Below are 17,523 nucleotides of genomic sequence, written 5' to 3'. Positions count from 1 at the left end.
AAAGATATAAAACCAAAGGTTAATCTACTTAAGTAACAGTCAAACAGAGTGGAAATGGCTTTCAGTGAGAAAAACAATATTATTTTCCCAGTATTACTCTCCTCAAAGTAAGAGTAAGGCCAGTCAAAAGAGTAAGTGAAATGCACACCGCCTTCGCTCCATGTTGCTTTACTGTTGACTGAACTGCTAACTTGGGGTTTGCTCTCTCTGTTAGTACAAGAATTAATAATTGATCAACAAATTGATTTACTCTGACTTACAGAAACCTGGTTGCAGCAGGATGATTATATTAGTTTAAATAAATCAACCACCAATCATCAATCAAATGTGTTATGTACTGCTGTACTTTATTCACAATGAGTAAATAAGAATTTCATTAAAATGACTTTATTTTGGACTGTCACTTTAATTTTGTTTATACAGTACCAAATCCAAACAACAGTCGCCTCATGGTGCTTTATGTTTAAGATAAAGACCCTACAATAAACCCCAACAGTAAGATGAGCCCCTGTTAACAAGCACCTGGAGTCAGTGTGGAGGAAGAACTCCATTTTAACAGGAAGAAACCTCCAGCAGACCACGGCTTAGGGAGTGACAGCCGGTTTGAGGGGAGGACAAAGGGCAGAGAGGCAAATATTAACTTCATGTGGCCTACAGATTAGCTCGACAACAGTGCATAGAGGGCTTCATGGAATGGGTTTATATGGCCAAGCAGCTGCATCCAAGCCTTACAACATCAAGTGCAACACAAAACATCAGATGCAGTGTTGTAAAGCATCATTGTGAGGGGCGCTTTTTGTTAGGAGCTGGGCTCTGTCTTAGATCCAGTGAACTAGTGTTGGTGTGAGGGTCTTGGGGTTTGGGGTCTGGGATGCAGGGGGCCTGCAAGGAGTATGGAGCACCAGTGCCCGGAGTCGCCAGTTTCATGGTTTGGTCTCTCCATGCGCAGGGGGGGTCCACGCCTCCGCAGGGGGGTCCACGCCTCCTCGGATGCACTATCATGTGGAGCGAGCTGGCCCATGTTGGGAGGTACGATCTGCGCTTTAGGGAATCTCAGGAACCTCAAGGACCTTTGGGGGAAGCAAAATCCCACACCTAAGCAGCAGGCGTGGGGCATTTTGGGTAGGTTAGGGGCAGCTTGTCTTGTCCTTTCTTTGTGTGTGGATAACTGGCATGGGATGCAGCACATGGAAATCTGCAGCAGTGCAAGGCTGTTGTTACAGCCCTTCTAGGTAAACACAGTTCAAGTGCTGCAGTAGAGAAAACCTGACAAAATTGCACGGCAAAAAAAAAAGAAATAAATAGAGAGCAACTTTCCCCTGGCTGCTACACACCTATCTTTCATTAAAAAATGTAAACCATTATGTGACTCACAATTCAAATCATGTAATTTTATTTATAGAAAATAACATTTTTATTTCTTTAAATAAAGAACGTTTTAACAAAGCTAACACAATAGCTCGATGATAAGCATAAACTTGTTGCCGTCACATTACGCAGCACATTTTAGGAGAGCTGGTCTGGGAGTTTGCCTTCTGTCGGATGAACTCTGGATAACAAACCAGAAGAGGAAAACAGAGAAAAGAAAAAAAAGTAGACACATTCCAGTGAACAAACAGAAAAACAGTCTTACGGCATTATTGGTCTTTCTGTGGAGAAATATTGTTAACTAATATTGTATGACTGTTAAAACTGACAAATAGTCTGACCAGTGAAAGGAAGTGACCTCCCTGATTAGCTCACCTGCCAAATCTGTCCGGGAGATTTCCACCAACCCCTCATAGAGGCCTTTGGTAGGGTTTTCTCCAGCTACGAGCACTCCATGAAGCCAGATTAACAGCATCCGGTGACCATGATCTTTGAAGCTTTTCTTACCTTCAATTTAGATTTATATCAAGCATTATCCATCTGAACTTTTAGTTAAACACAGTCACTGTAGACAGTTCTTATACCATCAGAACATTTATAGAATCACAGTAACTAACTAGTTCATATAGTCCACTGGGTCTGTATTGTAACCACAGACCAGCGTTAAGCAAGCGAGGTACTTGGCCAGTAAGCAAAGCTGAATGACATCCTGATATCTTACATTTTAAGTGCTCCAACAAAATGAAACAATATTTTATTTTATATAATTTAATATTTTATTTAAAGTTCAACTTTAAATTAAAAAAAAGGTTCAACAGGTTAAAAGTCAAATAGAGTTTAAAAGCAAGGTGTCAAAGATCTGGCATTTGGAATTAAAGAAAAAAGCTGTGCCCAGAATGTAACTCTTGCAACAGTGTACAAAAGCTGAAAAACTTATTACAATCCATGTTGCAAACTGCTGTCATCTTGGAGAGACTGCTCTTGGTTGGAGGACCAATCTACCCAAAGAGAAAGATTAGCAATTATATCCAACTATGTCCAACAAGGACAAGTGTGGGTTTGGATGGACGGAGGTACAGTATCTACCATTCAGGAGGAGGGCAATCTGGTGGGCAGTTTAGCCAAGTTATTGGCCAGTAGTTGGATGGGACCGGCCCCTTCTTGGGATCCTTGGGGATCAGGACAGCCTTCGGTTAGACATTCCGGGTGGGTCTCAACCATTAGCACCTGGTTCATTTGTGCTGCAGGATGCTAATGGAGTTAGCTTGTTAGCTTCCCTATCCAGTAGGTGTTAAACATGGCAGGGAATGGTGCTGTCCAATCCCTCTGCTTGACATGTCTGCCACTGTGATGGTTACTGGATCCTTTCAGGGAGGTTGTTGCAGTCTGCTCTTAGATCCACTAGGCACTGAGCATTTCTGTTATGTGTTGCATCCTTCTTACATATACTCTTCAGTATTGCTCTGTCTCCAGCGTTGGCGGGGCTGTTCTCATTTTGTTCTGCTGCCATTCAGACTATACTTTGGGTAGTTCAGTGGAGAACATCTGGTTTATTCTCCTGGCTTTTATCTCTCTGGTTAACCAAGATTCAGGTATCAGGTATAGGCAGTTGTAGTTGTGCTTCAGGTCATCATTATAAGACAAGATATTGTATGATAATAGACGTTTTTCTACAAAAAAGTGATGTTGTAAAAAAACCAAAAGAAAAACAACACCATCTGCTCTCTGAAATATTAAGGATTAAGCATCCATTTACTCATGTCAGACTATCCATATATTCTAAATAGATCTGTAGTTCATTTGTTGTAGTAGAATTGTAGAAAGAATTCTTGATCTGGGTTAAAATTGACCTAGACCAGAGTTAATCACCTCAGGTACTCAGAATGCTGTAGAGTGAATCAGTCAGTGCCAAATTTGAGAATTTATTTTCAATAAAATCACTGGACCCATGAAACAGTGCTTCTATGGTTCTGGACATTACAGGCCTTATATTACAGTTTTTCAAACTTGTATGATTTCCTGTGTAAAGATTTATATATATATATCTGCTGCCCTCAGGTGAATGTATGGCTATTCACCCTATGCAGCGAGCTTAACATAAGAGGAGATGGTTCCAGGAACGACAGGACACATCGCTTTGTCTTTGTGTCTTTAACTGAAGACCGTTTTTTCCTCTTTTAATTTGTAAGACTGTGAACATACAGTAAAATAATACGTAGCATCAGTATCAACATATTTTGTAAACAAAACAGAAGTTAGCAACATAGCTTTCCTTATGCTTTACATTCACCATTAACATCTTTCCTTATACGTTCAAATAACCTTTTAAGTAACATGAAAGTAACAATCTTACAGAAAATGAAGTTAGACATTGCTTACTTACAGATTATGGCTCAACAAACTCCCCAACGATGTAAACTGGGCTTAAAGTTGTGCAGCTTGTTTTCTGCTCCATGCATTTTCTCACACTGCCCGCGTGAACTTTGCCTGCTGCTTACAACACATCACCAAAGGGGGCAGTGTAGCGCACACCAAACAACCAAAGAAGAAGCCACAAACTGAAGGGGTAATACTGCCCACTATTGGGAAACCTGAGAAATGCGCCAGCCAAAGAAACCCAACAAAGTAACAACCGAGGGGCAGAATACTCCCCGCCTGACATCCATGGAATGTCACCCTCAACTAACATGTAAAAGGCAAGTGACATACAATGAAACAAAGTTTCTGCTTCTAAGTACAATCCTTAGACACCAATAGCACAACCTCACTTATAGGCCTTATGTAGCACTTGTTTTCACCCTTGCGGAAAATCCTCACCTCTATCTTCCTTACAAGCCCATCCTCACTGGGAAAGGTTTTGGTGATAAGTCCAAGTGGCCAGTTGTTCCTATGTTCGAGTGTCTCTCTTAAAAGAACAACATCTCCTGTTTGTAGGTTAGGCTTTACTGTTTTCCATTTGCGGCGGTCCTGAAGTCCTGAGATGTATTCTTTTTTCCATCGTCTCCAGAAGACATCAGCGAGATATTGTACGCGCCTCCATTGAGCTTTGAACAGATCACTGTTTCCAAACTGACCTGGTGGGATTGGTGGGGTCGTAACCTTTTGCGTGAGCAGCATGGCTGAGGTAAGGATGACTGGGTTATCTGGATCTGCAGAAACTGCTGTTAACGGACGAGCATTCACTATTGCAGTGACTTCAGCCATTAAGGTCACTAGTATTTCATGGGTAAGCTTTGCATTCCTGTGTTCTAGGAGCATTGCATCAAGGATTTTGCGTGTGACCCCAATCATTCGCTCCCAGGAGCCAGCCATATGCGACGCATGTGGGGGGTTGAATAGCCATTTGCAGCCAGAGTCTTCAAGAAAGCTGTTTAGTTTGCTGTTGTAGCAGCCCTGTTTGTCTATTTGCAGCTCTTTGCAGGCACCCACAAAATTTGTCCCACAATCGGACCTAAGAAGTTTGACTGCACCTCTGATGGCAAAAAAACGACGCAGGGCATTGATGAATGATGACGTGTCCATTGATTCTATAACTTCAATGTGAATGGCCCGTGTACTCATGCACGCAAATATGACTGCCCATCGCTTTGCATCCGCTTGCCCACCACGCGTTTTTCTGACAGTGACAGACCAGGGACCGAATACATCAAGCCCTACATGTGTGAACGGAGGGTCAGTGGACAGCCTATCCTCTGGTAGCTCAGCCATAATCTGTTCCTGCTGTCTGCCTCTTAGTTTTCGACATGTCACGCAGCTGAATATCATTTTGCTTATTGCTCTTTTTCCTCCCACAATCCAAAAGCCTGCAGCTCTGACTGCTCCTTCAGTAAAATGTCTGCCCTGATGGCATACTTTCACATGGAAGTGTCTTATAATGAGCTGGGCAAGGTGGTGTTTGGCAGGGATGAGGATAGGATTTGTTTCATCCGAAGTCAACTGTGCTCGTCTTAGTCTCCCACCCACTCTGAGGATTCCATTTGTGTCAAGAAATGGGTTCAGTTTGCTAAGTGGGCTTGAACTTTTGAGGGGCATACTCTTTTCAAGCTGTCTTATGTCTTCTGCATAGATTTCTCTTTGGACAGTGCAAATGATAATGATCTTAGCTTGATCGAGCTGCTTTTCAGTTAAATGCTCACTACAGCTGTGCCAGCCCTGACAGGCGCCTTCTATGTTCTGCTTAAAGGACTGAACAATGTGTCGGAGTCTAGATATAGTCTTCAGTAGTACATTCCAACTAGAAAACCTTTCGAATCTGGCACCACTGAGAACATCCTTTGCAAGAGTGGTAACACAAGTAGTTACCTCATGACGCAGTTCGTTGTCAGTCTCTGGGTCTACAAGATCAAATGACTCTGCCTGAGACTGACCTGTTTCTGACTTGGTAAGAAAAGCGGGTCCACTGAGCCATGTGGAGGTAGAAAGGTGCTCAGCAGGTAATGCGCGCGTGGCATGATCAGCAGGATTTAAGTGAGTGGGCACATAATGCCACTGGTGAGCTTGTGTGGATCGCCTGATGCGTTCCACTCTGTTGTGCACATAGATGTAAAAACGCCTCTTTGTGTTGAAGATGTAACCAAGGACTACTTTGGAGTCTGAATAGAAGCTCACCTGATCAACTGCGATGTCCAGCTCATCCACGACCAACTCTGCCACCTCGACAGCCAGGACCGCTGCACAGAGCTCAAGTCTGGGTATGGTGATGTCTGGTCTTGGGGCAAGCCGTGCCTTGCCGAGAAGGAAGCCCACTTCATTATGACCATCTCTGTCTGTGAGTTTAAGGTAGGCAACAGCGGCCACTGCCTTGGTAGAGGCATAGCAGAAAACATGGATTTCCTTAGTTACTGCTGCAGAGAGTGGTATTGAGGTGAACATTCTGGGAATCTCAAGTTGTTGTAGATGTTTGAGAGAGTGTTTCCACTGTTGCCACTGTTGTAATTTGTCTTTAGGGAGTTCAGTGTCCCATTCACGAATGTCAGTGGAAATGTCTCTGAGTATGACCCTGCCCTCTACAATGACAGGGACAGCAAAGCCGAGTGGGTCGTACACACTATTAACGACTGACAATACTCCACGCTTGGTAAAGGGCTTCTCATTGACGGTTATCTGGAACCTGAACAAGTCTGTAGACAGGTCCCAGCCCAAGCCCAAGCTTCGCTGCATGGGTGTCTGCCCAAGGTCAAGGCCCTGCATGTCAGCTGCAAGGTCCTCACTTGGAAAAGCGTTTGTGATGGTAGGACAGTTGGATGAGATTTTATGCAGGCGTATGTTACACTGAGCCAGCATCTTCTGAGCCCCACAGAGAATGTTGATGGCCTCATCAGTGGAAGGAAATGATTTTAGTCCATCATCCACATAAAAGTGGCGTTCAATGAACTCTCTTACATCATTGCCGTGTTCTTTTTCTCCCTCCATCGCTGTTCGTTTCAGTCCGTAAATGGCCACTGATGGGGAGGGGCAGTTCCCAAACACGTGGACTCTCATCCTGAATTCCTGTACTTCTCCATCCAGATCATGGTTTTTGAACCACAAGAAGCGAAGGTAGTTGCGGTGGTCTTCTCTGACAACAAAATTGTAAAACATTTGCTCCACGTCGGCCATGACTGCATATGGGTCGGACCTGAAACGCATCAGAACTCCCACAAGAGTATTATTGAGATCTGGCCCTTTTAGTAGCACATCATTGAGAGAAACATTGTTGTATTGCGCACTTGAATCAAAAACCACCCTAATTTTTCCTGGCTTCTGAGGGTGATAAATGCCAAAACTAGGGAGATACCAGCATTCTTGTTCTGGAGCTAAAGCTGGAGCTGGTTCAGCGTGGCCCTTACTGAAAGTTTTGTCTAAAAACTCAACGTAATGTTCTTTCATTTCAGGTTTCTTTTTCAGTGTTTTGCGGAGCGTCATTAAGCGACTGAGGGCTTGGTCCCTATTGTTGGGTAAACGCTGTCTGGGGGAGCGGAATGGGAGTGGAGCTACCCAATTGTTCGCCTCATCTTTAGTAAAGTCTCTGTGCATAATTTCCAGGAATAATGCATCTTCTACTGAAAGAGCCGTTTTGTCATCATCTGCTGTTTGCTGGAAAATGTGTCTGCCTACTTCTGCTTGTGTCTTCTCGAATTTAGGACAGCTTTCTGTGTATTTGTCTTTTATATAGATTTTGCTTGCACAGGGGCTAAGGAAGGTACACTGTTAAAAAAATCCGTAAATTTAGGGGTCCCTTTACCGTGGATTTGCTACGGATTCGCTCCGTTTTGCGAAATACGGAAAGTTTGCTGTTGCGCAAGGCAGAATTTTCTCCCCCAGCCAGAATATTCCAACGCCATTACTTTCAGTGCGGTCAGTGCCTACCTAAATTTCTGCAAGTCACAAGGAAAGTTGGAAACAGGTTGGTTGTGTGGAATGAGAATGAGAATGGAGTGCCACCTTGTTCCCCCTCGTACATTAAATTGGTCTCGATAGGCAGTTGGTAGTGGTATGTATGTGAGTGGACGTTTGCTGCTAGCTGCGTTAGCATTAGCCAGCCGCCTGCGCTTCGTAAGTACGTCAAAAACCATTTTTTCCCTCCCTCTTACATGAAATTTGGTCTCGATAGTCAGTTGGTAGCCATGTGTGTTTCATGGTAACATTTGAATGTGTGGGTTTTGCGTTATTTTGAAGCGTGGTTTGCCCAACTAAAGTTAACGTTAGCCCATAAGTTGGATGCGCGCGCTTGTGTGTGTGTGTGTGTGTGTAAATTAGCCACATGTGTGTATTGTTATAGCTCGCTGTGTTACGTTAGCATGCAACTGAACATGGTAATAATTAAAAGGGGTGATAGTTAAGTAGAATCAGATTTCATTGCAGAAAACATTGCAGCCCAAAGAGAGTGGCCCATGCAGCCCAACGCAGATTACTTATTTGAAGGTACCTGAAAAGTGAATGTGCTTCACTGTGCTGATATAAATTTATTGTTTTCATATTGATTCTGTTCTGATTCTGGCTATCCTTCAATTGGCAAATTCAATCTCTTAAAAATGTTGACTTGTAACATTTGTGGCTTTAACGCTCGGTCTTCGACTGATTACTTGAAACACTGCCGAACACACAGAAATAATAATAATGTATCTTTTTTATGTGGCCATAGGGATTGCAGAAGGAAGTTTAACACATACAGTAGCCTTGCTGTGCATATGTCACGAGCTCATGTAGACAGAAGGAGCACACAAACATGGAACCGTGATGTGTCTGTACAGTTAAGGTGCTTGTTTAATTTTTGCAGCAGTGAATATGATGATCTTAAAACTTTAAAGTGTCATTTGAGTGGTCACATAGATGAGGGTTTGACTGTAACATGTCCCTTTGATGGATGTTCTAAGACATTCAATGTAAAGTCATCCTTTTTAACGCATATTTCCAGATACCATAAAGGGTGGGATGTTACCAAGATAGCCCCAGTTCATATATGTGAACTAACAGAACGGTCTTTCCAAGGTGAAGGATCACATGTAGAACCTGAAGAACCTGAAAGTTTTAACACTGATGCAGAACAAAGTGATAATTTCTGCAGTGATCAAGTGAAAGACAACTTCACAGAGAGTCTTGCTCAGTTTTACTTGGGTTTACAGGCAAAATATTTGGTTCCAGCCTCCACAATAACAGAAATAGCAAATGAAATGAGAACTATAAGTGATATTCAACAGGAATATACTGTGGATGCACTAGCCTGTGAACTGGGGCAGTATGGTGTTCCAAAGGAGACTGTAACATCTCTTGGGAATAGTATATACGAGCAGAGCCCTATGCACAAGGCATTACATGAAAAGGGTCATTTAACTACGCAACACAAGAGGCTGAAATATTACAAGTCACACTATGACTATGTTGAACCTGTTGAAGTCTTTCTTGGACGCAATCGCAGTGGCCAGAAGAGGCACTATCATTACATCCCAATACTGGAAACCCTCAAAGTAATTCTGAAACAGCAAGGTTTAGATCAGCACAGTCCTAGTTCAAATTCTGAAGATGATGTACTGTGTGATGTCACTGATGGGTGGGCCATCAAATCCAATGCCATGTTTTCCTCAGACCCAGACAGTTTAAAGGTAATGCTCTTTCAGGATGCTTTTGAGGTGGCTAATCCACTCGGATCTGCCAAGACAAAGCATAAAGTATTGGCTGTCTACTTCACACTTGGAAATTTTCATCCACACCAACGATCAACTGTTGATCAGATACAGTTGGCATTACTCTGTGTAGAGAAAGATTGCAAATACTTTGGAATGGATAAGATTTTCAATAAGCTAGTGTCAGACTTGTGTGAGCTGGAGGAAAGGGGCATATCTTTCAATGGAAAAATATATAAAGGCACTGTTGTGTGCATAATGGGCGATAATCTGGGCTCCCACATGGTTGGTGGCTTTACAGAAAATTTCAGCACAGCTCAATATTTCTGCAGATACTGTTTGGCAACAAAAAGTGAATTTCAGTCGAACCCTCTCACAGTTTTCACTCATAGAAATCCAGCTGATCATAATGAGACTGTGCGGTTTCTGGAAAGTAACGATGAAGTACACACTCATCACGGTGTTAAATGTGACAGTGTTTTCAACAAACTGTCCAACTTTCATGTGTGTCAGCCAGGCTTACCAGCTTGTTTAGCTCATGATCTGTTTGAGGGGGTAGTAGATTATGATTTGGCATTGTTTTTGCAGTTCTTAATCAGAACACAAAAGTGGTTCAGTTATGAGGTTCTTAATGAAAGAATCAAATCATTTCCTGGTGAAAGCATCAACAAGCTAAACACTATTCCCACTACAGGAGCCAGGCTTGGAGGACATGCAGCCCAAAACAGGTGGCTTTTGAAATTCTTGCCTGTTTTGGTGCATGACACAATTGAAGATGCTGATAATGAAGTATGGGGACTTGTACTACTTCTGAGGGAGCTTGTTGAATTTGTCTGTGCACCTCGGCTCTCAGAGTTGCAGATTGCTTTCATGAAGGGACTGATTGAACTGTATGTGGAATTGAGGCAAGAGCTGTTTCCAAGAGTTCAACTTAGACCAAAACACCACTATCTGCTTCACTATGCACACTTGACTTTACAATTTGGCCCACTCATATATACTTGGACAATGCGCTTTGAATCAAAACATTCTTATTTTAAAAGGTGCATTAGGGCAAGTAAGAACTTCATAAATGTAACCAAGTCTCTGGCTGAACGGCACCAGTTGCTTCAGGCTTATCAGTCTTGTGGTACCTTGTTTCGTTCCCAGGTTCATGTCTCAGACTCAACACGGTTCTACCCAGAGCTCTATGACCAGAACATAAAGACAGTGGTTGGAGAATTTGATTTGAACTCAAGTAACTCAGTTGTCACAGAGAGTGTGCAGGTTAAAGGCACTACATATGCAAATGGAATGCTGGTCTTACTGAGCTACGCAAAAGGACTACTGCAGTTAGGACAAATAGCAAGCATTTTTGTAAAAAATGAAACTACTGTCCTACTTTTGCTTCGAGGGAAAACTGCCAGCTGGATACCTGAGCTTGGACTCTATGAACTTGATGAAAATGCTTCTGACCTGTTCAGTTGCCATGATTTGAACAAACCAGAGAGGTACTCGGTGGCTCATTCCTCTTAAACACACACCAACATGGAACTTGTGAAAAACTATGTCAAGAAAGCAATGCCATCGCTCAGTAGCGATCAGATGGATACACTCATGGCTAAACTGGAGGAATTAGGAGTTCTCTCTGTAGATGACCTGAGCCTTGTGGACCTGGAGGACATTAAAGACACTCTGCCATTCATTCAGTGCAAAAGATTCGTCAGAGCTGTCAAAGCATTGGAAGCAGGTGAGTTTTTGCCCCTCTGTTTTAATGCAAGTTTTCTGAAACTACAAAGGTTTATTCCAAAAATGCAAAAAAAAAGTTGCCATCAGCTGTACATGGCAATAATTACTCTATAATTGGTTTTCATAATTAGGTCCATTTGTATTCCTGGTTGACCCAAACTGGACATTGAGGACCAATGTATTAATTGATTTGCAACAATTGTGATGTGTTTAATTTATGGAGATGTTTGTCATGTCATCCATAGATTCACAAACTCCACCGCAGTTCACCCGGCCTGGCCCCTCATCAACACCTGAACCACAGAGGTTTCAGCTGCCCTCAACACCACCTGAGACAGCCGACTCCCCATCCCAAGACACATATTCTGTACCATGGCACAAATTTCCCTCAAAAGTCATGGATGAGTTACGTAAAAAAAAGTACATAATGGGGAAAGACAGACGAGAGATGGTTCGGATCGTCGCTGAAGATTACCTCCATAAACACCCAGGAAGACCTGGTAGACAAAAGCTGAGGGAACTCGCCAGTATGACTGTAGGACAATATCCTGCCTCCTTCAAGCTGACAGAGCCGTTTGGAAACAAACCTTTTGCAAAAGATGGTTCTGAAACTCTCTTTCGTCAGCTGGAACACAGAATTAAAAATATGAAGAGGCCACAAAGCTCACTGAAGAGGCAAGCAGGGGGTGAAAATTCAACAAAGAAAAGGCCCAGGAATTCAGATCTGTATGGATGTGTGGCGTGGGATCCAATCATTGAGGGGGCCGTGTGTAGAGAAGACCTGCTGTCTAAACGAGATGAGTTGAAACGTGCCTTTCAAACCCAGGATCTTCAGGTGGGTCTGCAATCATCCATTACAGATACAGAAAGCTTTATTAATCCTCGAAGGGCAATTCGGTTCCTACAGTCCACCATCTAGACATACAACCATTCACACAGCAATAGTATATAGCAGGAGTAATGCGATAAGGTCTGGGTCCAAGTACAATTTAGGACACATTGTGAAATTGTAGATCGTCTGTAGATCACTATGCCCATAGTCAATTGAAATTGATACCCTGTTTTATTATTTTAATTGGTTAGTTTGACTAACTGTTCGACTGTATGTCTAACTGCCTCATACAGTGGGGCAAAAAAGTATTTAGTCAGCCACCGATTGTGCAAGTTCCCCCACCTAAAATGATGACAGAGGTCAGTAATTTGTACCAGAGGTACACTTCAACTGTGAGAGACAGAATGTGAAAAAAAAATCCATGAATTCACATGGTAGGATTTGTAAAGAATTTATTCGTAAATTAGGGTGGAAAATAAGTATTTGGTCACCTCAAACAAGGAAAATCTCTGGCTCTCACAGACCTGTAACGTCTTCTGTAAGAAGCTTTTCTGTCCCCCACTCGTTACCTGTATGAATGGCACCTGTTTGAACTCATCATCTGTATAAAAGACACCTGTCCACAGCCTCAAACAGTCAGACTCCAAACTCCGCCATGGCCAAGACCAAAGAGCTTTCGAAGGACACCAGGAAAAGTATTGTAGACCTGCACCAGACTGGAAAGAGTGAATCTGCAATAGGCAAGCAGCTTGGTGTGAAAAAATCAACTGTGGGAGCAATCATCAGAAAATGGAAGACATACAAGACCACTGATAATCTCCTTCGATCTGGGGCTCCACGCAAGATCTCATCCCGTGGGGTCAAAATGATCATGAGAACGGTGAGCAAAGATCCCAGAACCACACGGGGGGACCTGGTGAATGACCTGCAGAGAGCTGGGACCAAAGTAACAAAGGTCACCATCAGTAACACACTACAACGGCAGGGAATCAAATCCCGCAGTGCCAGACGTGTTCCGCTGCTGAAGCCAGTGCATGTCCAGGCCCGTCTGAAGTTTGCCAGAGAGCACATGGATGATACAGCAGAGGATTGGGAGAATGTCATGTGGTCAGATGAAACCAAAGTAGAACTTTTTGGTATAAACTCAACTCGTCGTGTTTGGAGGAAGAAGAATACTGAGTTGCATCCCAAGAACACCATACCTACTGTGAAGCATGGGGTTGGAAACATCATGCTATGGGGCTGTTTTTCTGCCAAGGGGACAGGACGACTGATCCGTGTTAAGGACAGAATGAATGGGGCCATGTATCGTGAGATTTTGAGCCAAAACCTCCTTCCATCAGTGAGAACTTTGAAGATGAAACGAGGCTGGGTCTTCCAACATGACAATAATCCAAAACACACCGCCCGGGCAACAAAGGAGTGGCTCCGTAAGAAGCATTTGAAAGTCCTGGAGTGGCCTAGCCAGTCTCCAGACCTCAACCCCATAGAAAATCTGTGGCGGGAGTTGAAAGTCCGTGTTGCTCGGCGACAGCCCCAAAACATCACTGCTCTCGAGAAGATCTGCATGGAGGAATGGGCCAAAATACCAGCTACTGTGTGTGCAAACCTGGTAAAGACCTATAGTAAACGTTTGACCTCTGTTATTGCCAACAAAGGTTATGTTACAAAGTATTGAGTTGTATTTTTGTTATTGACCAAATACTTATTTTCCACCCTGATTTACGAATAAATTCTTTACAAATCCTACCATGTGGATTCATGGATTTTTTTTTCACATTCTGTCTCTCACAGTTGAAGTGTACCTCTGGTGCAAATTACTGACCTCTGTCATCATTTTAAGTGGGGGAACTTGCACAATCGGTGGCTGACTAAATACTTTTTTGCCCCACTGTATCTTTAGGAGTCATCTGTTCGAAAATTGATGACTGAAACATATCCCATTCAGCGTGAAATCCTCAACGATGATGATACCACTATTGCCGTTGTAAAGGACGAGTGGCCGTTCCTGTTTGAAGTTCCTCACCTGTTTGATCATGCATCTAAACTCCTTGGCTTCTCTGTACAAAACAAGCTGGCACAGGTGTGTTTTTATTGTTATTATTATGATTGTGCTGTGCTGCTCCATATGGAGAGAATTTTGTCTTTATTAATCAATCAAAAAAAGATTTGCAACCAAAAAGAGAGTTGAGACCAAAAAAGATAAACTGGCAACCAATCAAATAGAATAACTTGGATGAACAATCAAATGGAATAGATTTGAGACCAAAAATCAGGACATTTGAGATCAAAACAGAACAGGTTGCAAATGAAAATGAAATAATTCATTTTTATTTTTTTCAAAATTCTCTCCATAGCTCCAAACGAAAATTAGTGTTAGTCTTATGTACTTGTACAAAATTAACACCTTGAACCTTGAACAGGAACTTTCCAAAAAAGAAAAGGGGATCAATGACTTCCTTGACTCCAAAGGGATGAAGACGGGCGAAGGTCCAATACAGCTCATCTGTGGCATTTCAAAATACTTCAAGGAAGACTCTTATAAACTCTTCCACAAAAAAGAGGTAGATGTTGTAGATTTTAAACTGTGTGCAAGATAATTATTTGCATCCAGTGGTGAACCAAGTAACCAACCACAGTAGGAAGTATAGATTCCCCTAATTGTGCTGCTGATATTCTCTATAAACTCTCTATCTATAAACTATTTACATTAATGTTTGTGCATAATGGCTACCTCTGTCTGATGAAGACACTAGCAGATAGTCAATTTGCCAGCAGGTTTGTGTGCACTGGAAACATTAATTCATGTATCATGTCTGTCACCAAAACAGATCTCTGCAGATCCTGAAGTCGAACTCCCAGTGACCCCATGCATCCTAATCAGAGGTTTGTAGTTAAATCTTTTTTTGTATCCCAGCAAGCTGTTGTTAGCTGTTGTTATAAGCTGTTGTTGTGTCATATTTATTAAAGAAATTTTTGCTTGCCTTAAAATATAGGATTTTTTTTTTTTTTGTAAATGGTACATGGTTTTTATCTGTGTTTAAGGTGACCAGCAATTCAAGATTGCTGTTGATGGGTTACTTGTCAATGACCACATCACCTCTCCCATTGTGGCCTTGAGCTACGTCTTCTCCATGTTTTATGTCTGCAACGTCCAATACCCACCTGAGATGGCTTTTACTCTCGAATTCATGCAAAGGTACTCACTGTTTGGAACTCATTGCACTCATTCACTTGCACTCATTGTTTGGAAATACTTTGTAAATGTGACTTTGCCGTGCCTTTCTGCACCTGACCTGCTTTTTGTCAATCTACACTAAACCCGTTTGTCTGAGATGTACAAGCTCAAAATGTGTCGCCACATGCTGTGAGCTTTTAGATCAGCTGTTATTGGTTTATGATCCCCCTGAATATGGATTTGTTCGGAGATTTTGTAGCTCCCTGTTGAAGACTATTGTTGGAATAAATGTGTCATATCTTTTTAAAGGGCAGGTAACATGCTTTTTGCTTTAAATAGTGTCCTAAGTCAATCAATAACAAAACAAACATAACATGATTCTAGTTGGGAAATGGAGCAAAACCATATTTTTCTCAGAATGGTTTGTTCACACAAAATTCGTTTGAGCTATCTCTTTAAAACCATTAGCACCTGAGACCAGGTTATGTCAGTGGTGGTCAAACCTTTTCATGTCAAAGACACACAAACTGAAATTTATTTGGCTGCAGACCCCAAACTCAAAATATGTTGTTTCAGGGACACCCCCCCCCCCCCCCCCCCGAAGGAAAGACTAAACATATTAATTTAAAAAATACTACATAGTGGATTCATGCCCAAATGTTAATACTTGTACTGATGTGTAACGTGCACTGAATGTCACAGTTTCTCCACTCCATGTTTGAATAACCCCCAGGACAGTCCGTGTTCAAATGTGCTGTTACACCTTTTGATAGGACAATGTCAACTGTGTTTTCTATCCCCTTCTGTGTTCTGTGCATTTATAATATCCCTGCATACACATTGAGGATGCATGCTGTCATGTGTTGGTGATAAGCAGACTTCTCGCCCTTGCAAACATTTCTGTATATGCGCAGTGTGAATGCATGTGTCTTGAAAAGACAAAGGAAGAGATAAGCTTAGCCACTGGCACCAGCACCACAACAACATTGGGTTCTAGACAGATGGTCAACTAGAATGATAGAGAGGTTCACACATAGGGGCATATTGAAGAAAACAAATGTAGAATTTTATTGAACTGCTCCACTCCTGTCAAGCCACACTACACGTGCAAACTTTGTCTGCATATCACTATTGTTTTGTTTTTTTTCCTCAGAGTTTTCTTTGGGGTCAATCCTGAGCGAGGCTCCAAGGCAGAGAAGAAGGGGAAGAAACGGCACTTCATTCCTCCACAGGTGTGCAAGCTGGTTTCTCAGCTGAAGGAATTTGAATGCAAGCAGAAGGAATCTGAATGGGCCATTTGAGCTGTTCTCAGAGCTCAGAAAATACCTTTTTGGACTGAATGTACACACACACACACACACACACACACACACACACACACACACACACACACACACACACACACACACACAAAGGCAAATCCAAAAACATGGGGCTTGGGAGTAGAAATACAGATTTTTACAGTATTAGGTGAGTTCAGATGTTTTAACTAGATGCCCACAACACACATGCTGCAGTTTCAAATCCCCCATGTTAAGGGGGAGGGAAGGTGGGTGATATTTGTCATTCCAGTTAAGCTTTTCCTGTCATTGTGGAGTTGGAGGTGTAAGTTTTAAATTTTTTTTAGTTTTAAGTTGTTTTAAGAGTTTTAAAAATCTCTTTATGGCATGTTGCACAGTCATCCTTCTAAGGTCATGGTTGTTATTGCTGCACTGATGTTTTATAGAAAAGTTGTATAATGTAATACTTCTAATGTTCTATTTGTTTTTTGTAGAAAGGTCAGCCACTGGTTGCAGAGCTCTGCCTGTCGGTGTGATATGTGGAGTTGGAGGTGTAGGTTTCTGCATCCTCCTGGAGGGGGCTCCTCATTTTGCACTGACAGGTGAGACAGCAACTGCAATGCTGGCAGTTTTATTGTCTTATTTTGTCATTGTCTTTAACAAATCAATTTGTTATTAATGCCTGTCAGCCTGTGGATGCTAAAAAGTTGCTAGATTTGGCATCTCCCTGTTAAAGGACATGGCTGTATTTCTTTGAGAGAACAGCTGGTTTATGTATGTAAAATTTCTCTGAATGTGAAGGTGATGTTCTGAATGTTTTAATGGTTGTAATGTAAATATTGCAAATCATTCACCACAAAAAGTGAAATCACTTTAAAGCACTGGCAGCTGTTAAAGGAAATAAATAATTGCTGTGATTCTACATTTGTGCTTTATTGATGGTAAACGGTATAGAGAATGGTACAGAATTAAACATTTTAGGATGACTGAAGTGTCCGTAAATGGTATGGATTGAGTACTTAAATAATACGGAAT

At 42.1% G+C, this 17,523-nt stretch overlaps 1 protein-coding gene across 2 annotated transcripts; it reads left to right on the top strand.

The window, feature by feature from the left end:
* The first annotated feature begins 10,997 nt into the window (after nucleotides 1–10,997).
* LOC146640218 (uncharacterized) lies at nucleotides 10,998–17,024 on the top strand. 2 transcript variants are annotated; one of them, XM_085358626.1, is made up of 7 exons: nucleotides 10,998–11,199; nucleotides 11,444–12,033; nucleotides 13,934–14,113; nucleotides 14,454–14,594; nucleotides 14,862–14,916; nucleotides 15,076–15,229; nucleotides 16,362–16,539. In XM_085358626.1, the coding sequence occupies exons 1-7, from the start codon at nucleotides 10,998–11,000 to the stop codon at nucleotides 16,507–16,509; spliced, it is 1,470 nt and encodes a 489-aa protein (XP_085214752.1). In that variant the 3' UTR covers nucleotides 16,510–16,539. The 2 variants fall into 2 exon arrangements, with proteins under 2 accessions (XP_085214752.1, XP_085214760.1); XM_085358634.1 differs by lacking the exon at nucleotides 10,998–11,199 and adding an exon at nucleotides 16,983–17,024 and having other exon boundaries at nucleotides 11,596–12,033; nucleotides 16,362–16,440.
* Nucleotides 17,025–17,523: the final 499 nt, after the last annotated feature.

The sequence above is a fragment of the Diplotaxodon limnothrissa genome, linkage group LG1 (genome assembly GCF_057381915.1).
Source record: "Diplotaxodon limnothrissa isolate DT_005_m linkage group LG1, D_limnothrissa_male_GT1.1, whole genome shotgun sequence".
In the NCBI taxonomy this organism is placed as follows: Eukaryota; Metazoa; Chordata; class Actinopteri; order Cichliformes; family Cichlidae; genus Diplotaxodon; species Diplotaxodon limnothrissa.
The sequence above is the reverse complement of the archived record's forward strand: the minus strand, read 5'-3'. Positions and strand labels throughout refer to the sequence as shown.